Source organism: Chlamydomonas reinhardtii, chromosome 7 (assembly GCF_000002595.2).
Source record: "Chlamydomonas reinhardtii strain CC-503 cw92 mt+ chromosome 7, whole genome shotgun sequence".
Lineage (NCBI taxonomy): Eukaryota > Viridiplantae > Chlorophyta > Chlorophyceae > Chlamydomonadales > Chlamydomonadaceae > Chlamydomonas > Chlamydomonas reinhardtii.
In genome coordinates this window covers 1,336,404-1,357,970 of record NC_057010.1, presented here as the reverse complement: position 1 = coordinate 1,357,970, position 21,567 = coordinate 1,336,404, and the positions used below count along the sequence as shown (strand labels likewise).

Here is a 21,567-nt window from a genome sequence, read left to right as displayed (position 1 = left end):
CCGCTTCGTTCACCCCCAAAATTTTTCTGGGGGCTCCGCCCCCGACCCGCACGGTTCGTGCGCGGCGGTGTCGGCGATCTCGGCGGACGCCAATTGCGCGGGATGATAACAGTGAACCCCAGAACATTCTCAGATGTCGACACCGACACGACACGCCCACTCCTCCCCTGCTTCCCGCCAACCCAACCTCACTCTCCCGCCGTCAACACCCATAGATACAGCCCTCTGAGTCTTCTTACCATATGCCACGCAGGTTTCGGCCGTGGAGTAGCCGCTGGAACCCCCTTGTCCTTCGGCCAAAAGTGGCCGAAATCCCAAAAATGTCTTCGTCTGTTTGCCGAAAGACCCCCCAAGATCCCGTGCGTTTTGGCCGAAATTTCAAGTCAAGATCACAAAAATTACTTCCGCCAGAGGGCCTTTTTGGAAAATTCGTTCCGAACGAAGGAAGATACGAGCGCTGAGTTGACTTCAAATGCGCGCGTGTTTTTCCAGCGCTTCCTGGGCTGCTTTCATTTTCAGGTGGTCTGGCATGTGTGACACAGGCTCTTTCAGAGCCCCTCAGCCTCTGGCGGGATCTGCACAGGCCTCTGGCGGGCTCTGGAGGGCTCTGGAGAGCTCTGAACTCAGAAGGGGCCTGGATGGCTCTGGATGGCTCTGGAGGTTGGGCAACCGACAAGGTCCCTCCTCGAAGTCGATGCAACGGTAAGGGCGGAGCCCCTTTCCCTTGAGGGGAAGGGGCAAGCCAACACGACCGCCGCCTGTGCGCCTTGCCGCCGTGCATGCTTGGCGGGCCAGTACCCAGTTGGCGCACTATCCAGTTGCAGAGGTCGCGGCAACCCACACCATGCCAAAAGCGGGTATCAAGGAGTTGACAAGTGTCCCAATCAGGACAAGAAAAGGTGGCTCTCCCAGTCTCCCTTGCAAGGGAAAAGTGGGCTGAGTCCACGCCACGTCCTCCGTCTGAGGCCGAAGGTTCCGATACTAGCCTCATCTCCCGGACATAGCCGGGGTCGGTTTGTGCAGGCACCGCCTGCCAAGTGTATTACCCAGTCATCACGTCCAACAACTTTCAACTCGGCAGGTCTCAACCTGCGCGCCGGCGCCGCTTTATGGGCCCGAATGGCTATAACACCAATACGCCGCTCTCGCCATTTACAGTAAATTATTCACACAATAAACAGCACGCGTCACAGCAACCACCTCCCCACAACCAAAGCCCACAGCGCGCGCAACGCCCACGCGTGCGCCGCCGTCGCCCTTCGGTCCTGGTCTGCAGCCGCCCGCGCACGCTGCGCAGCCGCCAGGCCTGGCCTGCCCTGGCTGGCCCGCCCTCGCTGCTCCTCGTGTTACTCCTGCTCTCCCTGCCATCCCTGCTCTGCCCGCTCTTCCTAGCCTCCCTCCTCGCCTTCGCGTACATTCTGCTTGTCTCCGTCCCGTACTTGCAGCGTGAGGATGAGCCGGCTCACGCCCACGTCTAGCTCTATCAGTCGCTGCAGCCGCTCATAAAACTCCTCGCCCAGGCCACCAGCAGTGGCACCCGCAGCACCGGTACCCGCAGCGGCACCGGAACTAGCCTTCGACCCGGAAGCAGCAGCACCGACACCGGCACCGGCATTGGCACCAGTCAAGGCCCGGCCCCACATGTCAAGAAGCACCTGTGCGGCGCAGCCGGGTGGGCATGCGGGCAAGCAAGGCAACAAAGGCAAGTAAGCAAGTACCGCACTCCGAGGCGTCATGTCACGCGCAGCCCAAGCAGTTTGTCAAGTGATGCGCGTGGCCCTGACAACACTGCACACAAAGCGGAGCCAGGCATGGCACAGTATATAAATTGCTGCTATATTAGATTCATTCCGTGCGTCCGAGCTGGATGTGGCCCTTTCCGTTCTGCCGTGCGGATGTGGCCCCTTCCGTTCTGCCGTGCAGAATGTTGTACTGCCGCAATGAGGCCTCACCTCCTGGCACAGCTCCATAAGGCCCCGTACGGGACGAGCGTCGCAACCCGGCAGCGCCGGCACCACCGCTGCCGTGACCTCCTGCAGCGGCGGCCGGGCTGCCGCGGCAGCGCCACCGCCGCCGCTGCTGCTGCTGCCGCCGTTATCGTCGCTGTGGCTGCCAGCGACCTCGGCATCACCAGCAGCAGACTTCGCCGGCCCGGCCGCGGCCGCTGGTGCGACACCGGCAGCTGTGCTCGGCCGCAGCAGCGCCACGAGCGCCGCGGCATCGCCCAGCGAGCGGCAGCCCACCGCAAGTAGCAGCTGCCCGCCTGCCTGCTGACCTCCAGTTTGCGCCACCCCCGCCTGACCGAAGCCGCTGCCGCTAATGAGGTGCTTGTAGGCGGAGCGGGCGTCCACGTAAACTTGCAGCGCCGCCACCAACCAATGCCACCAGACGTCATCCCGCATGTCTATCCGACTAGTCATAGGCGGCATTGGCGGCAGCGCGCCGCCGCTGAGAAGAACAAGCGCTGCACCCCCGGTAGCGACACGTGGAGCCAGGCAGCGCCGGTCCGCCGCCACAGTTTCGGCGCCGCTGCTGTTGCCGCCATAGGTGCTGCCGCTGATGGTGCTGTAGTTGCTGCTATTGGGCATGGCATCTGAGCTGCCCAAGGCCTGCTGCTGCTGCAGCTGCAGCTGCTGCTGCCGGTCAAGTAGCAGCTGCGCCGCCACCTGCTGCTGAGTCAGCGCCGCCGCCCGCAACCGCCGCACCGCCTCGCTCACCACCTGATCCGGAGCAGCTGAGGCCAGCGGCGGCAGCGGGTCAGGCTGCCCCTGCTCTGCCTGCTCCGACACGCCTGGCCCCCCGGTATACGCTGCTGGCGCTGCTGCTGCCGCCGCCTCCTCACCGCCGCCCGCCAGAGGCAGCAGGAGTTGGTTACGGCTGTACTTCACGCCACAGCCCGTATGCAGGTGATCCGGCAAGCCCAGCAGCCGCATCAGCGCTACCACACCGGCTGGCCCGGCCGTGCTGCCGGGGCCGCACCAGGAGCCGCTCCCCAAGTCGCCAAAGCGCACCGACACGCACCGCCGCAGCAGGCGCGGCAGCGCGTCGGTGGGGCGCAGGTACTGCGGCGGCTCCCAGCTCTGCTTGCTGGTGTCACAGCTATGTATGCTGATGTCCCGAAGCACCAGCTCTGGGACCTGGGGCTGTCCCAGCGTGTCGAGTGCTGCCAGCAGCTCGCTGGCGAACCAGTCCAGCCACGCCATGGAGCATACGCAGCCGTTCCAGTAGTCGTGGTCGACCTCCACCTGGTCGAGGCGCCAAGGGGAGGAGCAGCAGCAGGAGGCGGAAGCCGTGGTGCAGAGGGGCTCCGCTGCCTCTGCTGACGAGGCTGCTGCTGCTGCGGGTGCTGCTGCGGCCACTTCTGCTCCTGCCGCAGTTGCCCGAACCATCTGCGCGGGATGCAGCAGGCGGGGCGGCGGCGCATGCCATGCGGCTGTACCGATGCCTGATGCTCCTCCCAAACCCGCTGCGACGCCTGCAGCTGCCCCAGCAGCCAGCGCGGCGGTTCGAGGTAGGGGTTTTCCGGGTGCGAAGGTGACGGTCAGCAGCTCATATCCAAACGCCAGGCGGCGCAGCTGAGGCGGGCGGCGGGTGCTGAGCAGCTGCATAAAGCACTGCCCATCGTCCTGCCCATCGTCCTGCCCATCGTCCCTGTAAAACTGCGCCGGCTCCGGCAGCTTCAGGTGCTGCAGGCGGCGCAGGCCTACCAGGACGTCCAGGCCCGCCGAGGTGAGCTGGACGCCGTCGCCGACGGAATGGTGTACTTGCAGCTCCTGCAGCTGAGCGCAAGCAGCCAGCGGCGCCAGTCCTGAGAGCAGGTCGCCGACGCCGTTGACGCACACGGAGATCTGCGCAGCCGCGGCACGGCGGCCGCGAGCAGCTGAAGCGCAGCCGTGAAATCGGCGCTGCCCGGGTCCCCTCCCTCGTCCTCCTCCTCGTCCTCCTCATCGGCATCGCCCATTGGGTACGCTGGAAGCGGTGTAACAAGGAGATCGAGATCCTCCAACGCAGGAAACTGACCGGAGCCTAGCAGCGAGGTCACGGCACAGCGCAGGCGCGACATGGGCCGGTAATAATTGTCTAACGTCGCTTGCCCCAGCTGCAGGCGCGTGATGCGCTGGCGCGCTGCTGCCGGCAGCACCGCGTCCATGCCTAGCAGCTGCAGGCCAGGAAGCAGCTCGCTTGTGCTGTACGATCGCCGTATGATGGTGGGGGCCTGCAGGATGCGCAGGCTGGTGCAGCGCGGGAAGCGGCCCAACGGCGGGCACGAGCGCGGCGGGGCCTGCGCCCAGTCCTCGGCCGCGCCGGCGCTGAGCTGCACGACCAGCTCCGTCACCTCGCGGTCATGCAGATCGCGCAGATCGCGGCAGGCCAGCCGGCAGCCCGTAAGCTTCGTCGAAAACGTGCCGCCAAAAACGAGCTCGAGAGCATCGGCCGACAGCGCGCGCAGCAGGTCCGGGAGCGCGATTGCGCTAGTACAGGGTGGCTCCATATAATTGATAGAATGCATTCAAAAGCTGTTAGGAGGTCCGGGAGAAAAGCTGTCGGCAAATGTCTAAATGTCGCACTGGGCAAGATGATTGGTTCAAGTAAGGGTTCTACTGGGCACTAGTTAAAGCAGAAGAACAAGCTGTGCGGGCGCGTGCGGCAGGTTGTGTTGCGCATCGACGCAGGGCTGGGGCTAGGTGCTGGGTGCGGTTCGGGTTAGAGAAGGGAGGGCTGTGAGCTGCGTGTGGGTTCTGAGCCGCCCGCTGACAGCAACGCTGAGCCCATGAGCATGTCGCAGGGGTGTGCTGTTTCTCTGTAACGGAATGCCGCGGAATGCCGCCGCCGAGTTTCCCCCGAGCCGCCCCTGCGGCCTGCCCCGCCCGCGCGTGCCCACCAGCGACTATTATGCACTCCACTACTCCAGCGAGTCCCGCCCGCGCTGGAGCCCAACTGTCAACCGTGTGAGACCGTGTGCGCTCAGAGGCAGCGTTCCGGGCGCTCCGGGTCGCCTGGCCAGGCCACGCCACACATACTCCACGCTAGGAGCGCTCAGAGGCAGCTTATGGAAACCGGGTCAGCCCCATGCGGCCATGCGTCTCTCTGAGTTTACACGCAGCTCACACGCAGCTTCCCAAACGGCACGCGCACGACTATGCACTCCCACTCGCGCTGCGCGCCAACGAACCACCAGCCTCCGCTAAGCCCTGCCGTACTCTGTTGCAGCTTCCCACACGCCTCGCTGTCCAACTACGCACTCCCACTCGCGCTGCGCGCCAACCGCCACAGCCCGCAGAGCTCCGCCGTACTCCACAGCAGCTTCCCACACGCGCCCCCGCGCAACTGTCAGCTCCCACTCGCGCCGCGCGCCAACCACCACGCCACGCACCGCCCCTGTTCGGTGGCAGTTGCGCGAAAGCCCGTTTGAGATCCCCGTGTGTCAGTTAAAGTGTTGGTAGTTGCGAGGACTGCCGCGCCGTACGCCGCACGTGCAAAGTACACGCGGCACCACTGCTGCTTGGGTGTGCCCTCTTCTGTTTGAGTTGCGCGTTATGAATCAACGAAAGCACGCTATATAGGTACGGTACGGGGAACTATGCATAGGGCGCAACTGTGTAAGCCATCCGCATTCCCCAGTCGCGCGCAGCTGCTTTGGTACTCAGCCGTGCAATCCTCCCGTGTTCAGGCGGTGGGGGACAGGGGTTCGGACGGGGCGGCATGCTCACAGCAGGAGCGACAGGAGCCAGGCCGAATCCACACACACCAGCCGGGTTGGGGGGGGGCACGCTTGCAATCACACTCCGCCAACAGAGTCACAGGCCTCATCCCGAGCTTAAACGCAGGGACAGCCGCTGACAACCGCCCTGGGACACTGGGCACTGTGGGACACTGGCACAGGATATTTCCGGGATAGGGGCCCGGAAGTTTGCCCAAAATTCCGGCCAAAACTCCGGCCCATTCGCCGGAAATTTGCACCGCCAGTTCGAACACATTGGGCAGCATCGCTTCAGTCCAGCCGGCAAGTCGACCCTAGCTGCACGTACTCAAGTGTCGCCGTGTAGGCTGGAGGGCCCACACTTGGGCCCACACAACCCAAGCCGTCAGGGGCCCGGCGGCGTCACGGCTAACACGACACCAGGGCCGGGCGCGCACGACCCAACCCACGCCCTCGGACTGAGCCAGTGAGCTCGGACCGGAAACACAAGCCGCGACCATGACCGTGCTCACAGCGCCCCGTGCACGCCCAACTGCCGCTGAACTGAATCGCTGCGCGCTTGGCTGCGCGTGGGGGGCTCAGCCCCACACGTATGGTACCCTCTTTGAACGACAAACATGCCATCCACCTCCAAGACCCAACACGACAACCAAACATCCATATGGTGTCGGCAAACTTGCTGATACGGTATGTGCGTGCATGCCTCTCATGCGTGGGCGTGGTTCGGGCCCACGGCCCCTCGCGCCACCGCTCACAATGCCGCCGGCGCCGACTAGGGTCGGTTGCCGAGCCATACGTGGAATGTCGCTACGGTTGGCCCTGATGCGCCACCGCAGTCACAAGTAACCGTGTGTTCATGCAGGGTCACCATCCGCGCAACTGCATCGCGAATGCCGTGAGAAGCTTTAAGGAACGCCCTGGGCACTGGGCTGCACATGGCACCGTAACGACCGGCACTAGCCCTGACAGCAACCCGCAGGGCACTGCAATCATGTCCACGCACGGGCCACGGTGCTTACGAGCATCCCAAACATGCCAAGACAGCCCTACTGCCTCTGCCCCGCCAACGCAGCTGCCGACACTCCGGCTGTGTGTCAGGGCAGCTGGCGCACCTGGGGGCACTCCAACCAGACCACTAGCAATCCCCCGTGCATGCAGCACACATCCCTGGTCTTCAGTTTGTTGAAATCGGCCGCGGCACACTGCCTCCATCCCTCTACGGTAGCCTCGCAGCACGGCCCAAACGTGTAAGAGCTTTACGGCTTTGTCAGCTCATTGCTTCGATCGCAGCTCACAATCTCCTCGCAACCGTCCGACCGGCCGGCCGAGACAATGCTAGCACATAGGATGAAGGTTGATTCAGCTCTGTCGCGATCCGACCTGCAGCCCCACCAGCCTTGTGAGATTCGTCTTGCTGTTGATAACCAGGCCGGCAGCGGCGGCGGATGTAGCATATTATATGTATGAACAGAATCCAGCCATCTCAGAAGCAGTGCACACGCCAAGGCCTATGAGGCTACGGAATGGTGCGCACGGCACGGGGTAACAAGCATAAGGAACAAACGCAGCAAAAGAAAGGACGATCAGGGTGAATGTAATTGTGTGACCGTGTACCCATACCTGCAATCCCACACAAACCTGAATTCCCATCTGCGATTGAGGCAGGCTTACGCATTACCTCGGTGCACGTGTGCATGAGCCTAAACAGTAAGGCAGTTCAAGAGAGTTCACATGCCTTTCAGGCATTCCAGGATTTCCCAAAAGTCGCATCAATTCAGTAGCCAAGGCATCCATGGGCCATGAGTGACTCGCACAGAATGCCCTCAACAGCTCACATATTTCGTCGTCTTCCTCCCAACGTTGCCTAAACGCAAGCGTGCATGCATTTGGGAACCGAAGACGTGCACGCGCAGACAATGTGTGTGCGTGGGCACTCGCGGTATCTGCCTCCCCCTTCCCATACGCCGCCATGCCACGCCAGGACTAGCTGGCGAACACCACATGCCGGGTACGTGCAGTCCTGCCGCACGGCTGATGCCTTGGCAATGCTGTCTGCTCCTGTCACAGCCCGACCGACACGCCGCCACCCCCGCCTGCACCCCCGCCTCCGCCGCCTCCCAGCGGGAAGGGCGCGCCGCCTGCCACCACCGCCGGGTGCATGCCCATCGCCATCGCCTCCAGCAGCCGCCTGGCAGCCACCACCACCTCGGCTGCGGTGGGGCGTTCGGCGGGACTGCCGGCCCAGCACGCCTCCACCATGCGCCTGTGTGGTTGGGTGCCGTCAGCAGGATGCAACGAGAGGATTCCGGGCTGACGGGCTCGATGGAAACAGGCTCCGGCGGCGGCTGGACAGGTGAGGCATAAGCGGCCACACCAGCGGCCTCACCAGCGGCCCTCACCCGCACAACAGAACACCAGGCATACGACCGCGTACATACTCCCGATGTCAGCATCAGTGTGCCCCGTATACACACACGCCTACACCAGGCCCCCCACCGAGCCGCGCACCCACCTGTACCAGTCTGGGACGCTGTCGCCAAACGCCGGCCGCAGCCCCGCGCAGATGCCCTCCACAAGCGAGGCCGGCAGGCGCCGTGTGAGGCCGGCGTAGGGCTGCGCGCCGTCGGCCACCAACTCCCTGTGTTGCGGGGTGCGTTGCAGGATGTATTGTGTTGGGTTGGGTTGTGTACTTGTGTTGTGTTGAGGAGCAGAAAGAAAAGTAAGCGCAAAGACACTGTGTGAGATGTGTTTTGTTGTGTTGTGTGACCTGTGTTACAGTGTGTGGTGCGTGTCATGTGCGTGTAGTTGTCCGTGTTATGTTGTCTTGTAATGTGTTGTTTCGTGTGTTTCGTCTGTTTCGTTTGAACTTTCCGGCAGACGGGATTGAACCGGACGCGGGCTCATAAGGCTGAGGCAAGCTTGTCTCATTATCCCTGCGTCCCGTTGCGCCTCGCGCCTCGCTGCTGCATTGCGTGTGGTGACAGCCTCTGCCCCCTGGCATACTTGAAGGGTCAGAACTGGCCACTGGGCCTACACACTGGCCACACGATGGCCTAAGCAGGCCTCACCACATCAGGACGCCCAAGCTGTACACGTCGACCGCCGCGGTGCACTTACGCTCTGTGGCAGTAGCGGGAGAGCGGTGAGTAGGGAGGGAGTGAGGGAGCGGGTGCAGACCGCCGGGTGGGCGGTTGAGCGCATTGATGAGCGTCAGACAGCAAGTCAAGCCAGGCGCAACGCTCTCCACACTGCTCCGGAGCCCGGAACGGGCTTCCCACAGCGCCCAGCCGCCGGGGGTCGCAGCTACGGTATGAAGGCTGCTGACACCGTGACGGGCAACGCCACACTCGGCACGGGCAGAGGAACCGGCAAAAAAGCAGCGAGGCACCTGCCGCGAGTACCCCGCTGCCGGCACGCCTGACCCAGATGAATGATAAATTTGACAGTGACAGCGAAGCTTACCTCGACGCAGCAGCTCGGGCGCCTGAAGTCACGATGACGCCGTGAGAAAGCCAAGGTGGAGGGCGGCCGTACGGACACGTGCCGCGGGGCAAACACACACACACACAGTTATGCAATGTTTTCATTGTGCTCTTTAACACACAGTTATAAACAGGGCCGCATGCACAGTGTCGGCCCCTTCCCCCTGTGCTGTACCAACCAGTTGAGCTGCTGGTCAGGTGGGTGCTAGCCACGGGAGGAAACACCGCTCACCTGGCTTCCCCGCATGGGGCATGACCACAACGGCAGCCCAAACACCAAACCCGCTTTCCCCCTCCATGCACCCACCATGTATTGCACAGAGCCAATGAAGTCTGAGCCGTCGAAAGTTGGCACCATTGCAGCGCCCGTGCCACCGCCGCCACCGCCACCACCGCCACCCGCCGCCTGCTGCGACCGCTGCGACTGCGACTGCGGCTGTTGCTGCGGCTGCGAGGGTGTCGGCAGCAGCCCACTATGGCTGCCACGCCGGAGCCCCACGGCCCACAGCGTGCGGGGAGCAGCCATCGTGCCTCTGAAGGTGGCCTCAGGACAATCCAGACTATTGCTGTGAGCGTGCGTCGCCACAGCCGCGGCGGGGCCGCTGCTACAGCCGGGCAGCGAGGCGCTGGCTGTAGCAGACACCGGCGCTGACATGGGAGAGGCCGTGGTGGCGGCGGCGGCGGCGCCGCCAGGAGCTACTGCCGCGGCCGTGCCAGTGGCAGGGAACGAGTGGGTGGCTGTCAGCAGTCGGACGCTGTGTCCCGGTGTGCTGCTACTGCCGGGCGTGCCAAACAATGTCGACACGCCGCCGGCGCCGCCGGCGCTGCCGGCACCCGTGCTGCCGGCGTTGGCAGGCAGGGTGCCGCTGCCCCCGCCGCGCCGCCGCGCCAGGGCCGCCGCCGCCTCAACCACACTGTCCAGCGTCGCCACAGTCGCACTGTTGTCTGTGTGGCTCTGGCTCTGGCTCTGGCTTTGGCTGTGGGCAGTCTGGGCGCTGCCGGAATGCTTGCCGCCATGCGAGCTGCTGACGCCGGCGCCGGCGCCGGCTTCAGTACCAGCGACACTGGCACCCGCCACCGCGGCGGCGACGCTCTCGCTGTTGGTGCCGCCGGTGCCACCGGTGCCGCCGCCGCCACCGTCAGTGCCGCCACCGCCGCCGAAGAGCAGGTTGGGCCCCGTGTACGGAGATGATGGCGTGGGTGTCGCCACTCCTTGCGACGGCACCAAGTGTGCAAGGTGGAAACCGGAGTCGTCGCCACCGCCGCCTCCGCCGCCGTACACGGGTACGGAGTCCTCGTATCGCAGCAGCCGCACACAGCCGAAATCCTGAGGCCAGACGTCCAGAGGGGCAGAAAGACATGAAGGTTTGCTTCAAGTCTGGGAATGGTACATGAGAAAGTCGAGGGAATGGGAAGCCGCGCGGAAGACAAGCGTCCAGACCGGGCCGGGAAACGGCACCCACGGTCCGCACCTCAGGATGTGTGGCCCGGATTGCTGTCGGAGCCCGCAGGGCCAAACCCCCAACAATCAGCACTGCACAGAGCCGGCCCCTCCCCTTCTTGTCGTGCCCCTCCCCTTCTTGTCGTGCCCCTCCCCTTCTTGTCGCGCCAGGCTGTAGAGTCCAATCTCGGGTCGTCGCAACGCCGCGACCACTCACGCTCAGTTTGCAGGTCCAGCCGCGCGGGTCTGTGGCGGAGCTCTTGAGAAGCACGTTTGAAGGCTTGACCTGTGAGGTGCGTGGTGCGTGGCGTGTGGAGGTGCCGTCCGTCAGGAGGTGCAGGGCACACACAGCGCCTCCCGGCTCCCCTCCCCTCCCCAACACACACACACACACACACACACACACACGCACACGCACACGCACACGCACACGCACACGCACACGCACACGCACACGCACACGCACACACATACACACATACACACACACGCCGCCTCTCCCTCCCCGCCTCACGTCGCAGTGCGCCAGCCTCAGCGAGTGCAGGTGCCCCAGCGCACTGGCCAGCTCCAACACCACCTGCAGCACCGGCTTGAAGTCCAGCCGGTCCGCCTCCGCCCACGACGTCTGCAGCCCACCACCACCACCACCTCCATTGCCTCCTACACCACCACCACCCGCTGAGCCGCCTCCGGCTCCGCCTCCGGCTCCGCCTCCTGCGGCGGCGGTGGCGGCGCCTGCGGCGCCTAGGCGGCCGCCGTGACCACGCGCCGCCGGACCCGCAGCGGCGGCAGCCGGCGGCGGCGCCGAGTTGGCAGACAGGTACTGCCGCAGCGCCTCGAACGTGCGTGGCGTGGCGGGCACGGGCGGAACCAGCAGGTGAACACCCAGGCCACCCATCCCCACCATGCCCGGCCCCCCCACGCCACCGAAGCTGGCGAGGGTGCCAGAAGCCATGGGCAGCCCGTGCAGCGCCCGCGATCCGGACGGCGCCGCCCCTGCCGCGCCCAGCCTCCTGCCCATGGGTCCCGATGGGGGCACGCCGTAACCGTAACCGTAACCGTAGCTGGGAAAGGCGTGGCCGTACGGTTGCGGCTGCGCACCGGCGGCGGAAACGCCGTACGCGCCGCCGGCGCCAGGGGCGATGAAGTACGGCGCCGCCGGCGAGTACTGCTGATGTACGGCGCCGTACGGCACGGTGGGAGATGACGTGGCGGTGTTGAGGTACGTCACCGCCAGGCTGCCGCTGGGGGCGCGCTGCGGCGGTCCCCAGCCCGCCAGCGCACGGGCGGCGCCGCCGCCGGCGCCGGCGCCGCTGCCAGGCGCTGATGCTGCTGACGTCAGCGCCGGCGCGACGAAAGGCGAGGCGACGTTAGCTGCACCCTCCCCCTCACCAATCACTGCCAGCTGCTGCTGTTGCTGTTGCTGTTGCGTTCCGGCGCCGGTGCCGGCGCCGCGGCCCGACCCACTGTGTCGCAGCGAGAGCGAGACAGAACCGGTCGGTGACAGCCGCTGGCTGGCGCCGCCGCTGCCGCCGCCAACCTCCGCCGCCTCCGCCGCTTCGGCTTCGGCTTCCGTCAGGGCTGGCGGCCCCGCGGCCAGCGTCAGCAGGGACATGCTGGCGTTCAGAGACGCCGAGGCACGTCGGGCGCAAGGCTGAGCGGTTGACAGGATGCCCACAGGCACGCCCTGACACACCCGCGCCGCCTGACCACGCGCCACCAGCGCCGCTGCCGCCTCGGCGGCGGCGGTGCTGCTGCCGCCGCTGGGCAGGAGCAAGTGCTGTGCCGGCGGCGGCGCCGTGGCACCCGAGGCGGCTGTAGCATCTACGGCGGCGGCGGTGGCGACCACGGCGGCTGTAGCAGGGACCTGGTGCAAGTCATCGTGCTTAGTAAGCTGCGGCGGGCCCTGATCAGTACAGGCGCCGCCGCCTGTTGAGCCCTCCGCGCTGCTGCTACTGCCGCCGCCGCCGCCAATTTTATTGGGTACAACTTTGATGCTGACAGCTGTAGCGGCGCCGGCTGCAGCGCCTGCATCGGCAGGAGGCGGCTGTAGCGGTGCGATCGAGCTGGACTCGGAGACGGCGGGCCCGCCGCCGGGCGGCGGATTTGCTGGGTTATGTTGGTGTTGGTGGTGTTGGTTGTGATGGTGTATGTGGAGCTGGTGGTGGGGTGGCGGGGAGCCGGGCATGCCACCCGCTTGCTGCAACGGCACCGTTTGGCTGTAGCCGTTGGCAGTGGCTGCGGCACCGGCCAGCCCTGCTGATGCGAGCGCCGAGCCACCGCCGCCGTTCCCGCTGCCGCCGTTCCCGCCGCCGTGACCGCCGGTGTTCAGCAGCGCGTTCTGCGCCTGTAAGGACTGGAGCTTGTCGGAGGCGGTGGGAGAGGGGCGAGTGTTGATGGAGGACTCGTAGACCAGCGCCGAGCCCCAAGACGTCGTACCGGTCGCAGATAACGTACTCCAGCCCGTCAGTCCCGCCGGCTGCGGCGACAACGCCGCGTTTGGCAGCGCCGCCGGCGCCGCGCTCGGCGGCAGCAGGGCATCGGCAGCGGAGCCGCCGCCGCCGGAGGCCGCGGGCCCCGATTGCCCCTGCTGGTCGGACCCACGAGAGGCCGCCTCCTGAGAGTGAGAGGCATGGATTCCCGGGTCGGCTCCTGCCACACCTGTGAACCCGCCGCCGCCGCCGCCGCCGCCGCCGCCGCCGCCGCCGCCGCCGCCGCCGCCGCCGCCGCCTTGCCGCCACAGCGGCGACGGCTGCACCGACGGCTGCGTGGGCAGCGTGACTGACGGCAGCGCCTCGGGCAGCCGACCTGCCTCTGCCGCTGCCACTGCTGCCGCCGCCGCCGCCGCCGCGGCGGCGACAGCCTCCGACTGCGCCGACGGCGGCATCAGTCCCGCCGCCAGCGACGGCAGCTGGTGGCCGAGGAAGGCGGCGCCGCCGCTGCTGCCGACGTTGGGTGGCAGCGGCGGCAGTACGGCGGCGCTGCTCATGGCGGCCATTGCAGCGGCGTGCTCGCGAGCCATCATCATTCGCCGCAGCCCGCCCGCTCGCAACAGGTCCGCAAGCGACCCCGCATCACACAGCTCCATTACGATGGCAGTCACAGGTGTGGAGTTGGGGGCGGCGCCGCCGCCGCCGCCATTGGCGCCGCCACCACCAGCTGCGGCGGTTGATGGCGTCCCGGCGTTGCCGGTGTTGGAATGGTTGGCTGTGTGCGGGCGTTACACAGGAAGGATTTGAACAACTGCATCGAAATTGACATGTTGTATGTGTGATATGCACACCAGGAGCTGCGGCGCCCGTAATTACTTTGATGCTGGTCTAGCTGCCGTCAACATACTACGGCAAATAACATGACTTGTAAACACCTTAGACCCAACCAGACCAGACCACACGACAAACGCCGTACCTGACAGGAACATGCTGTATTGCAGGGAGTCATCCAGGTCACACGCCGGCCAGGCCCCGTGGCCGCCGCCGCCGCAGCCGCCGGTTCCGATCGCCGCCACCCCCTCCTCAGCCAGCGGCAGTGTCGTCATCACTGTTGAGCGCGAGGTGCGCTCGCCGCCAGTCCCGCCGCCGCCGCCGCCGCCGCCACCGCGACCGAGGCGGCGCGCTACGGCGCTGGACAGCAGTGCGCCGAGGGGCAGCTCCTGAGGCTGTGGCAGTAGCACCGCTGGGAGTTCAACTAGACCGCCGCCGGCTGTAGCACCGCAGCCGCCGGCTTCGGGCGCCTGCGAGCCGCGTTGGCAAATGATCAGGTTTGGGGCTTGTTACCGTACGTTATGACGAGCTTTGTGTGTGAGAGGGCATTACCGCTAAGTGTGAAGTTCGGCTGGCGCCCAAACATGGTGCATGACAGCATCGCCCCAAGTGGCAACGCGGCGCATCGCCCACCTTGCCGCCGCCGTTGTCGAGGTCCATGGGCTGCATGGCTACGTCCGGGAAGGTCGCGAACACCTGTACGATGTTGGGATGGCTGCGAGCGCGAGTGCGAGGCAGGCGGGGCAGGCGGGGCAGGCAGGCAGGCAGGCAGGCAGGCAGGCAGGCAGGCAGGCAGGCAGGCAGGCAGGCAGGCAGGCAGGCAGGCAGGCAGGCAGGATGATGCTGTTGGTGCGATGATTTGAAGCTCGGGAACCGCTTTGAAGCCTGGTAAGCCAGGCAACGGCATAACATCAAGGCACCAGAGCTCAATGGGACAGGCGTGCGGCACGACACACGCAATGCGTGCGGCGTAGTAGTGGTCACAACGGTTGCTACAGCTGCATCCACGAGCTGCATCCCGTGTTGTCACAACCCATGGCACGCCCAGCCAGCCCTCAGCCGGCACCCAGCCGGCAGCTCCCACCCACCTGACCACGCGCAACGCCGCCAGTTCGAACGCATCACGCACGGACTGCCACCGCGCCGCCACCACCGCCGCCTCGTCCTCCTGCAGTGGCGCCGCCGCCGCCGCCGCCCCCGCGCCCAGCCCAAACATGTGTGGATTGGACGCGGCGCGTGGCGGCGCCATGCCGCTCCTCGAAGCCCTGGCAGACCCGCCGCCGCCGCCGCCTTCGCCACCGCCCGTCCTTCCCGCTGCTGCGAGCGGCCACGCCGCGGCAGCGGCGGCCGAAACCACGTCACCCGGGGCCCCCTCACCCACGCCGTAGCTCGCGGTACCGCCGGCGGCGGCGCCGCCGCCGCGGCCCATCGCGATGACACCGCCGGATCCGGGCTCTGCGCCTGGTTGCCGCGGCGGCGTGTCCGCTCGCAGCAGTGTGGCCGAGGTGCCGGCGTGGTGATGCGGCGGGGAGGCAGCGGCGGCGCCCAGGAGCGGCGGCGCCCGGGCGGCGGGCAGACCGGCGGGGCTGCGGCCGGCAAAGGCGGGGAACACCTTGATGGCCACGTTGACGCCCTGCCAGCTGCCGATGTACACACAGCCTGCGGGGTCGGCGAGGCAGGGGCGGTGAAGCAGGGGCGGTGAAGCAGGGGCGGTGAGGCTGCGCGCGTACTGGTAAACCTGGGCCTGGTAAAAGTAACAGCCGCCAGATGTGCTTGGAAAGGATTGGCGAGGCCATGTTATCAGCTGCGAGCCCCACAAACCATTGTGCGCACCGTCCCCCTGCCTCAACCCCCGCCCGCACCCACCGAACGCGCCCTGGCCGATCTTGTGTGTGAGCTCCGCCAGGGGTGCCGCGGCGCCGCTGCCGTGCCCGCTCATGTCCGCCGCCTGCGCCGCCATCGCCGCCGCCATCACCAACGCCGCATCGCTCCTGAGCACACCGGAGAGGGGGGGGGGCGTGCGCACCTTCGGTCAGTCCAACACGGGGTACAAACAGGTAGTCAATTCGGGGTACAAACGGTCGAGCCTCGATGTTGCACATGTTGTTGATTGGAGTCAGTGCCTGGCGGGTGGCTAGGCCAGGGAGGTGCCGACTGTGGGGGCCGACCGCGGGTGCCGACATCCAGTGAGATGCCCGGAAGCAACCGAACCCCGCTTTCCTTCCCATCGTGCCGTCCCATCCTCCCAACTACCCCCCTTGGCACTCACTCACCCCACAGTGCTGTGCGCCTGGCCGGCGGCGCCGCTGGCGACTGACGCCAGCACGCCCTGCACACTGCTCAGCAGCGGCCGCAACAGGTTGCCACGCACATAGCTGACACCCACTGACAGCTCTGCAGGGCCCAGGCCCGGGCCCGAGCCTGCTACTGCCGCCGACGCCGCTACAGCCCCTGCAGCCATCACACGGACGCCGTGCGTGCCGCTGCCCGTGCCGCCGTACGTGCCGATGCTAGCAAGCGCATGTGTGCTGGGGAGCAGTGACCCGGAGGCGGCGACGGCAGCGGCGGCCCCCGCGCCCGCGCCGGACCGCCGCACGGCGTACGGTACCGCTGCCGCTGCCGCTGCGTTTGAAGGCGCGGGGGTGCCAGTGCCGGACAGACGCGATGGCTGATACCCCCCTAGCAGGTGCCCGCCCGCGGCGGCAGTAGCCGTGGGCGTGGCAGTAGCAGCCATAGCGGCTGCCGCCGCCGCACCCGCGCCGCCCGAGTCATCCGCTGGCAACCGCGCCAGCTCCAGTGCCGCTGTGCCTGCGCTCGCCTCCGTCGCCTCCGTCCGCGCGCTGACAACACTCACGATCGCGTTTGTGCCACCGGCGGCGCCGCGGCCCGCGGCCGCGCCGCCGCTCCCAGACTTCGAGCCAGCCGCCGCGGCCGCGGCCACCGCCTCCGCTACTGCCGGCGAGCCTAACAAGGCGCGCGGCGGTCGCCGGCGCCGTGAGCTGCTGGCAGAGATAGGCAACGGCAAGCTGCTACTGCCGGCAACTGCGTGCGCCGAGTGCGGCGGCTGCGGCGCCGCCGCATTGAAGCCGGCTGCGGCGCCGGCGAACCATGCGGCTACGGCGGGACTGACGGCGTGTGCTGCCGCCGCTGCTGCCTGCCCCTCCCGCGCCAGCACCTCCCCCAGCACTTGGTCGTGCAGCAGCGCCCACTCCTCTGCCAGCGGCCGGCAGTGCCGCAGCCGCTGCTGCAGCACCGCCGCCAGCAGCTGCAGGGGTAGCAGGAGCAGGAGCAGGAGGACAGGATGAGGAGGAAACATGTGGTATCAAGTTGGCGGGTTCACGCAGAGTAGCAGTTCCAGGTTGCGGCACATTCAGCGCGGGTGCAGGGCGGCCGCCATGGCCCCACACATGGACATCGGAAAGTCAGCCAGCCGCCGTCGATGATGCACCAACCAACCAACTAACCGCCCTGCCGTACTGCCGTACACTCACCTGCAGTACGGGCTCCAGCGCCGCGGCCATGTGGGTCAGGAACACGTGGGGCAGGGGCCCCGTGCTCAGCTGGGCATACACCGCCAGCGTCAGGCCCGCGCCGCCGCCGCCGCCGCCACTTCCACTGCTGCCGGTGTTGCTGCCGGCAGCGCCTCCGGCAGTAGCAGCCACTGCCGGCGCGGCTGCTGCAGCCGCTGCTGCGCCTGGCGCCACCACCGCCTGTGTGTGTGTGTGTGTGTGTGTGTGTGTGTGTGTGTGTGCTTGTGTGTGTGTGTGTGTGTGTGCGTGTGCGTGTGTGTGTATGTGTGTTAAAGAGCACAAGGAATGTGCGTGTGTGTGTGTGTGTGTGTGTGTGTGTGTGTGTTGTCCAGTGCATTGCGCGGTAGCCGAGCGGCATTGGGCGCAGGATCAGGTGAAGCCCCACCCCCGTCTACCACTTCCTTAACTAATCATGAATGTAAACCCCACCGCACTTGCCCGGTGCCCTCTAACACACTCGGCGCAAAACCCGGCGTGCGCGTGCTCCTGGTTACCTCCGACACACACACGCACACACGCACACACACACACACACACCTACCTTTAGCTGCAGCGAGCACGCCACCAGCGCCAGCGCCTGCGGCCGCGCCGCCGCCCGGTTCTGCCAGATGAGCAAATCCTTGACGGCGTTGGCCGGCTCCTGGACATACAGCGACACATCCGGCACCACCATAGCCGACTGCACCGGGACCCACACACACGACGAGCCCGGCGGCAGCAGCAGCGCCAGCTGCGACGGCGGCATGGGCAGCGTCCGCGCCCCGGTCGATGTAGCGCCACTGGCGGCGGCGGCGGCGGCGCCGCCGCCGCGTCCCAGCGCCTGCAGCGAGCCGCCGAGCCCAGGCAGCAGCGGCGGCACACGCTCCGGCAGCTGCGCCGCCGCCATCGCCGCCGCCGCCGCCGCCATCCGCGGCCCACGGGTCGACACGGTGCGCTGCGTCCCGCCGCCAATGGTCCCGATGCTGGACAGGGACACGTGCGCGCTAGCCGTCACAGTTCCGCCGCCACCGCCGCTGCCTGGCGGCAGCATGCCACTGCTGGTGCCGCCGCCGCCGCCGCCGCCGCCGGGCCGGCCTAGCAGGTGGCTCAGAACGCGGTCCAGCAGTGTGTGCTGCGTGGTGAGCACGTGCGCAATAACGGGCAGTCCCGCGGTACCCATTACGGCCTGTGGTGGATGTACCGGCGATGGCGGTGAAAAGGAAAGCACAGGGTAAAGCTCAGGCTCAGGGAGAGCTCAGGAGCAGCTCAGGGAGTGTGGGGACTTGCGGCACAAGTGGCAGCGGCGTGGGCTCCAGAGGTGCGGGGTTGCGGCTGGCTGCGGCATCGACCGTATGCTAGCCTGTGTCCTTGTGTGTTAGGTATAACGGGAAGGAAAGTGTCGACACCGTGCATGGTGAACGCGCATCCTGTGTCCTGCACAATCCGCAGTGTGCATGTGCGTGCCGCCCTGCTGCACGTCGCCATCTGGGTCAGCCCGGGTCAGCCCACCCCCCCCGCCACCGCGCCCCCATCCCCGCTGTCGTGCTGTGCCGTCCGACTCTTCCCAACAACACATCCGCGCTCGAGCCAAGACAGCCTCAGGCCCACAGCCGGGACACACGCACCGTGTCGCCGCTCCCGCCCATGCGGCTGCCACCAGTGCCGCTGCTGCCGCCGCCTCCTCCGCCGCCGCCGCTGCTTGCTCCTGCCTGCTCAAGCCGTGGCGTCTGTGCCGATGTGGGTCGGCTGCCAACCTGGTGGCTTGCACGCAAGCCGCCCCAGAAGCCACTGCCACTGCCGCCGCCGCCGCCAGTGCCCGTGCCAGTGCCAGTGCCAGTGCCGCCGCCGCCCAACAACAGCTGCACATGGCTGACGCTGACGCCGGCTACAGCAGCGGAGGCGGTGGCGGGCACCAGCGCAGGTGACAGCCCGTGCGCCCCGCTGCCGCCGCCGCCGCCGTGCCCCAGGCTGCTAGTAATGTTGGTGTTCGTGACGTTGTGATTGCTGGTGGCGGCGTGGGCGGCATGCTGTAGCATTAGCGGCAGTGAGGCTTTGCTAACGTCCTCAAAGAGCGCGGCGGCGCCGCCACTGCCGTGTACGACGGCCACGTGGCACACCGGTTGTAGCCGCGCCGCCTGCAGCGCCGCCGCCTCCAGGCAGCCCGACATGCACACCGCCGCCTGACTCAGGCTGGCCGCGGCCGCCAGCGTGACCACGCCCTCCGCCGCCGCCGCCGCTGCCGCGGCCGTCACCGGCCCCCAGCACACCTGCCCCACCACCGCCGCCAGCTGCTGCACCGCCGCCACCTCCGCCGCCGCCACCTCCGCCTCCGCCGACCCCCCAGGGCTAGTCCGCCGGCTGCCGCCGCCAACCACCGTGTCCCCATCCATGCTGCCGCCGCCGTACCCGCCGCCACCGTACCCGCCGGCGCAGGCGCCGCCCGCCGCCAGTACGGTGTGAGGCAGTTGCAGCATGCCGGCTGTGTTGGCGGAGGCGAAGGCGGCGGCAATGCCCAGGAGCGCGGGGCCGCCCTCCAGCAACAGGGCCCCCACGCGGGTACGTCCCTGCGTGATGATCAGAGCCAGCTGACACGTGGCGCCGCCGTACCGCCCGGCGGCGCTCGTGCTGGTGCCGCTGCCGCCTGGTTCTGCCGTGCCCGCCGCCGCCAGGGGGCTGATGCTCAGCGCCCTGCCCGGCCCCGGCCCCATGCCCGATGCCGAGTCCGTTCCCGTGCCTACACCCTGCTCCTGAGCTTGCCCCCGCCCCCAGTCCTCCTGACCCGCCGCCGCCGCCCCGAGTGCCGCCTCCACTGCTGCGGTCCCCGACGCCGCTTCCTGAGCGGCGGCGGCGGCGCCGCCGCCACCATCGCCGGCGCCGCCGTCCAAGGACTGGAACCGCAGCCCCTGACCCTGGGCGTCGCCGGCGCTGTTGCCGCAAGCTATGTCGTGCATGGTGTGCACCGGCAGCAGCAGCAGCGCCGGCGGCGGCGGCTCGCAGTCCGCCACAAGCACACCCCGCGGCGCTGCCGGCCCGCTCGTGAAGTTGCCGGCGCCGCCACCGCCGCCGCTGGCGCTGCCGCTGGTACCGGCGCCGCCGGCGCCAGCGTTGCCGCCGCCGCCAGCTGCGGCCCCGTGCGCTGCCGGCGGGGCGTGCCTGGCGGGGTGCGCGGCGGGCGGTGCCGCGGATGTGCCGCTGCCGGCGTCCTGGCCCTTCCGCCGGCAGCCCGCCAGCCAGACATAGACCTCGCGGTGCGGGCAGTGGCCATAAGCCCTGTGGATGTGGGTTAGAGGTAGGGCGCGGCCCGGCGGGGAGGGGAGTCAGAGGCTGGACGCTGACGGTGTGGTACGGACTGCGAAATTGGAAATTACGGTAGTTCACGCTCCTGCCGGCGCCGTGCATATGAGTAATGCTACATGAAGTACCGTATGCAAGCGGAAGGTGCAAACCGCCGCGATAACGGTCAGTGCGCGACTTACCAAACCCGGTCCACGCCTAGCGCATCACCCGCTGCGACCGAGGCATTCCTGAGTCGGACAAGCCAGGACGTGTCTGGGGAGTGGGGAGAGTGTCAAGGGAGAGTGTAAGGCAACGAGCGGGCACGCCAGGCTTGAGGTGTCTGGCCAGCTGCTCCTCCGTGCCGCCCTTCAAGGCTGCAACTCTGATTCCCGTTACCTTGCAGATCTAGCACAGACTTCTGCGCTCGTTGGAGAGCTTGAACCTGGGGGGCATTACGTCAACCGAGGCGAAGTTGTTAAGCCCTGAGGTTGCGCCTGATGAGCGTTTCTTGCGTGCTTGGAAGTGGCACAAATGTTCCGCAAAGCGAGCAACCGCATACAAGACCCTGTTTGACGAAACTTGCCCACGAGCGGCGCTCGACTTCAGTCGACACGGGATACTTTGCTGGCTGTGCCTCGTTCGCGTGTTCTGAAGCTCGAAAACAGCACGCTAGGCATAACATCGTTTTCAGCTATACCAGAGTTGCGGCGTTCTCAGGACGAGTCGCCTCTCTGAACGCGCTGCAGACATCGTATTAAGTATCATATGTTGATCTTTGTAGATATGGCATTGAGCAGTATTGGTCGGCACCCATTATATGACAGCGTTTGCGAAAAGCCAACGACGCCCGTGTTCCGTGTGTGGTGTCTCCGAGCTCATTTCACCTGCTTGTGGT

At 67.0% G+C, this 21,567-nt stretch overlaps 3 protein-coding genes across 3 annotated transcripts; 1 reads left to right on the top strand and 2 right to left on the bottom strand.

The window, feature by feature from the left end:
• Window positions 1-723: 723 nt before the first annotated feature.
• On the bottom strand, window positions 724-3,985 carry CHLRE_07g322400v5 (uncharacterized protein). Its single transcript, XM_043063991.1, has 3 exons — window positions 3,905-3,985; window positions 1,953-3,848; window positions 724-1,655 (listed from the first exon to the last, which is right to left on the bottom strand). The coding sequence occupies exons 1-3, from the start codon at window positions 3,959-3,961 to the stop codon at window positions 1,389-1,391; spliced, it is 2,220 nt and encodes a 739-aa protein (XP_042922559.1). The 5' UTR covers window positions 3,962-3,985; the 3' UTR covers window positions 724-1,388.
• A 100-nt stretch (window positions 3,986-4,085) lies between these two features.
• On the top strand, window positions 4,086-4,819 carry CHLRE_07g322376v5 (uncharacterized protein). The gene has a single exon (XM_043063990.1). It carries the CDS (start codon window positions 4,113-4,115, stop codon window positions 4,494-4,496), a length of 384 nt encoding a protein of 127 aa, XP_042922558.1. The 5' UTR covers window positions 4,086-4,112; the 3' UTR covers window positions 4,497-4,819.
• Window positions 4,820-5,082: 263 nt separating this feature from the next.
• Window positions 5,083-21,535, bottom strand: CHLRE_07g322350v5 (uncharacterized protein). Its single transcript, XM_043063989.1, has 20 exons — window positions 21,256-21,535; window positions 21,069-21,114; window positions 20,873-20,945; window positions 20,639-20,666; window positions 19,022-20,549; window positions 17,959-18,582; window positions 17,379-17,597; window positions 16,161-17,152; window positions 15,754-15,878; window positions 14,976-15,546; window positions 14,521-14,602; window positions 14,033-14,357; window positions 12,822-13,831; window positions 11,139-12,671; window positions 10,842-10,910; window positions 9,491-10,510; window positions 9,164-9,185; window positions 8,770-8,821; window positions 8,214-8,339; window positions 5,083-7,964 (listed from the first exon to the last, which is right to left on the bottom strand). Exons 4-20 carry the CDS (start codon window positions 20,659-20,661, stop codon window positions 7,763-7,765), a joined length of 8,523 nt encoding a protein of 2,840 aa, XP_042922557.1. The 5' UTR covers window positions 20,662-20,666; window positions 20,873-20,945; window positions 21,069-21,114; window positions 21,256-21,535; the 3' UTR covers window positions 5,083-7,762.
• Between the last annotated feature and the right edge of the window lie 32 nt (window positions 21,536-21,567).

What these genes read in the sequence shown, in the direction of transcription:
- CHLRE_07g322350v5 (XM_043063989.1), bottom strand. Translation starts at nt 20,661, where the DNA reads ATGGCCACTGCCCGCACCGCGAG. An exon ending in GCCACTGCCCGCACCGCGAG is followed by an intron (nt 20,550 to 20,638) that starts GTCTATGTCTGG and finishes GCACCCCGCCAG; the next exon opens with GCACGCCCCGCCGGCAGCGC. An exon ending in TTGGCTCTGTGCAATACATG is followed by an intron (nt 9,186 to 9,490) that starts GTGGGTGCATGG and finishes TCGTGACTTCAG; the next exon opens with GCGCCCGAGCTGCTGCGTCG.
- CHLRE_07g322376v5 (XM_043063990.1), top strand. Translation starts at nt 4,113, where the DNA reads ATGCGCTGGCGCGCTGCTGCCGGCAGCACCGCGTCCATGCCTAGCAGC.
- CHLRE_07g322400v5 (XM_043063991.1), bottom strand. Translation starts at nt 3,961, where the DNA reads ATGGGCGATGCCGATGAGGAGGACGAGGAGGAGGACGAGGGAGGGGAC. An exon ending in AGGGAGGGGACCCGGGCAGC is followed by an intron (nt 3,849 to 3,904) that starts GCCGATTTCACG and finishes GCGGCTGCGCAG; the next exon opens with ATCTCCGTGTGCGTCAACGG. An exon ending in TTATGGAGCTGTGCCAGGAG is followed by an intron (nt 1,656 to 1,952) that starts GTGAGGCCTCAT and finishes TGCGCCGCACAG; the next exon opens with GTGCTTCTTGACATGTGGGG.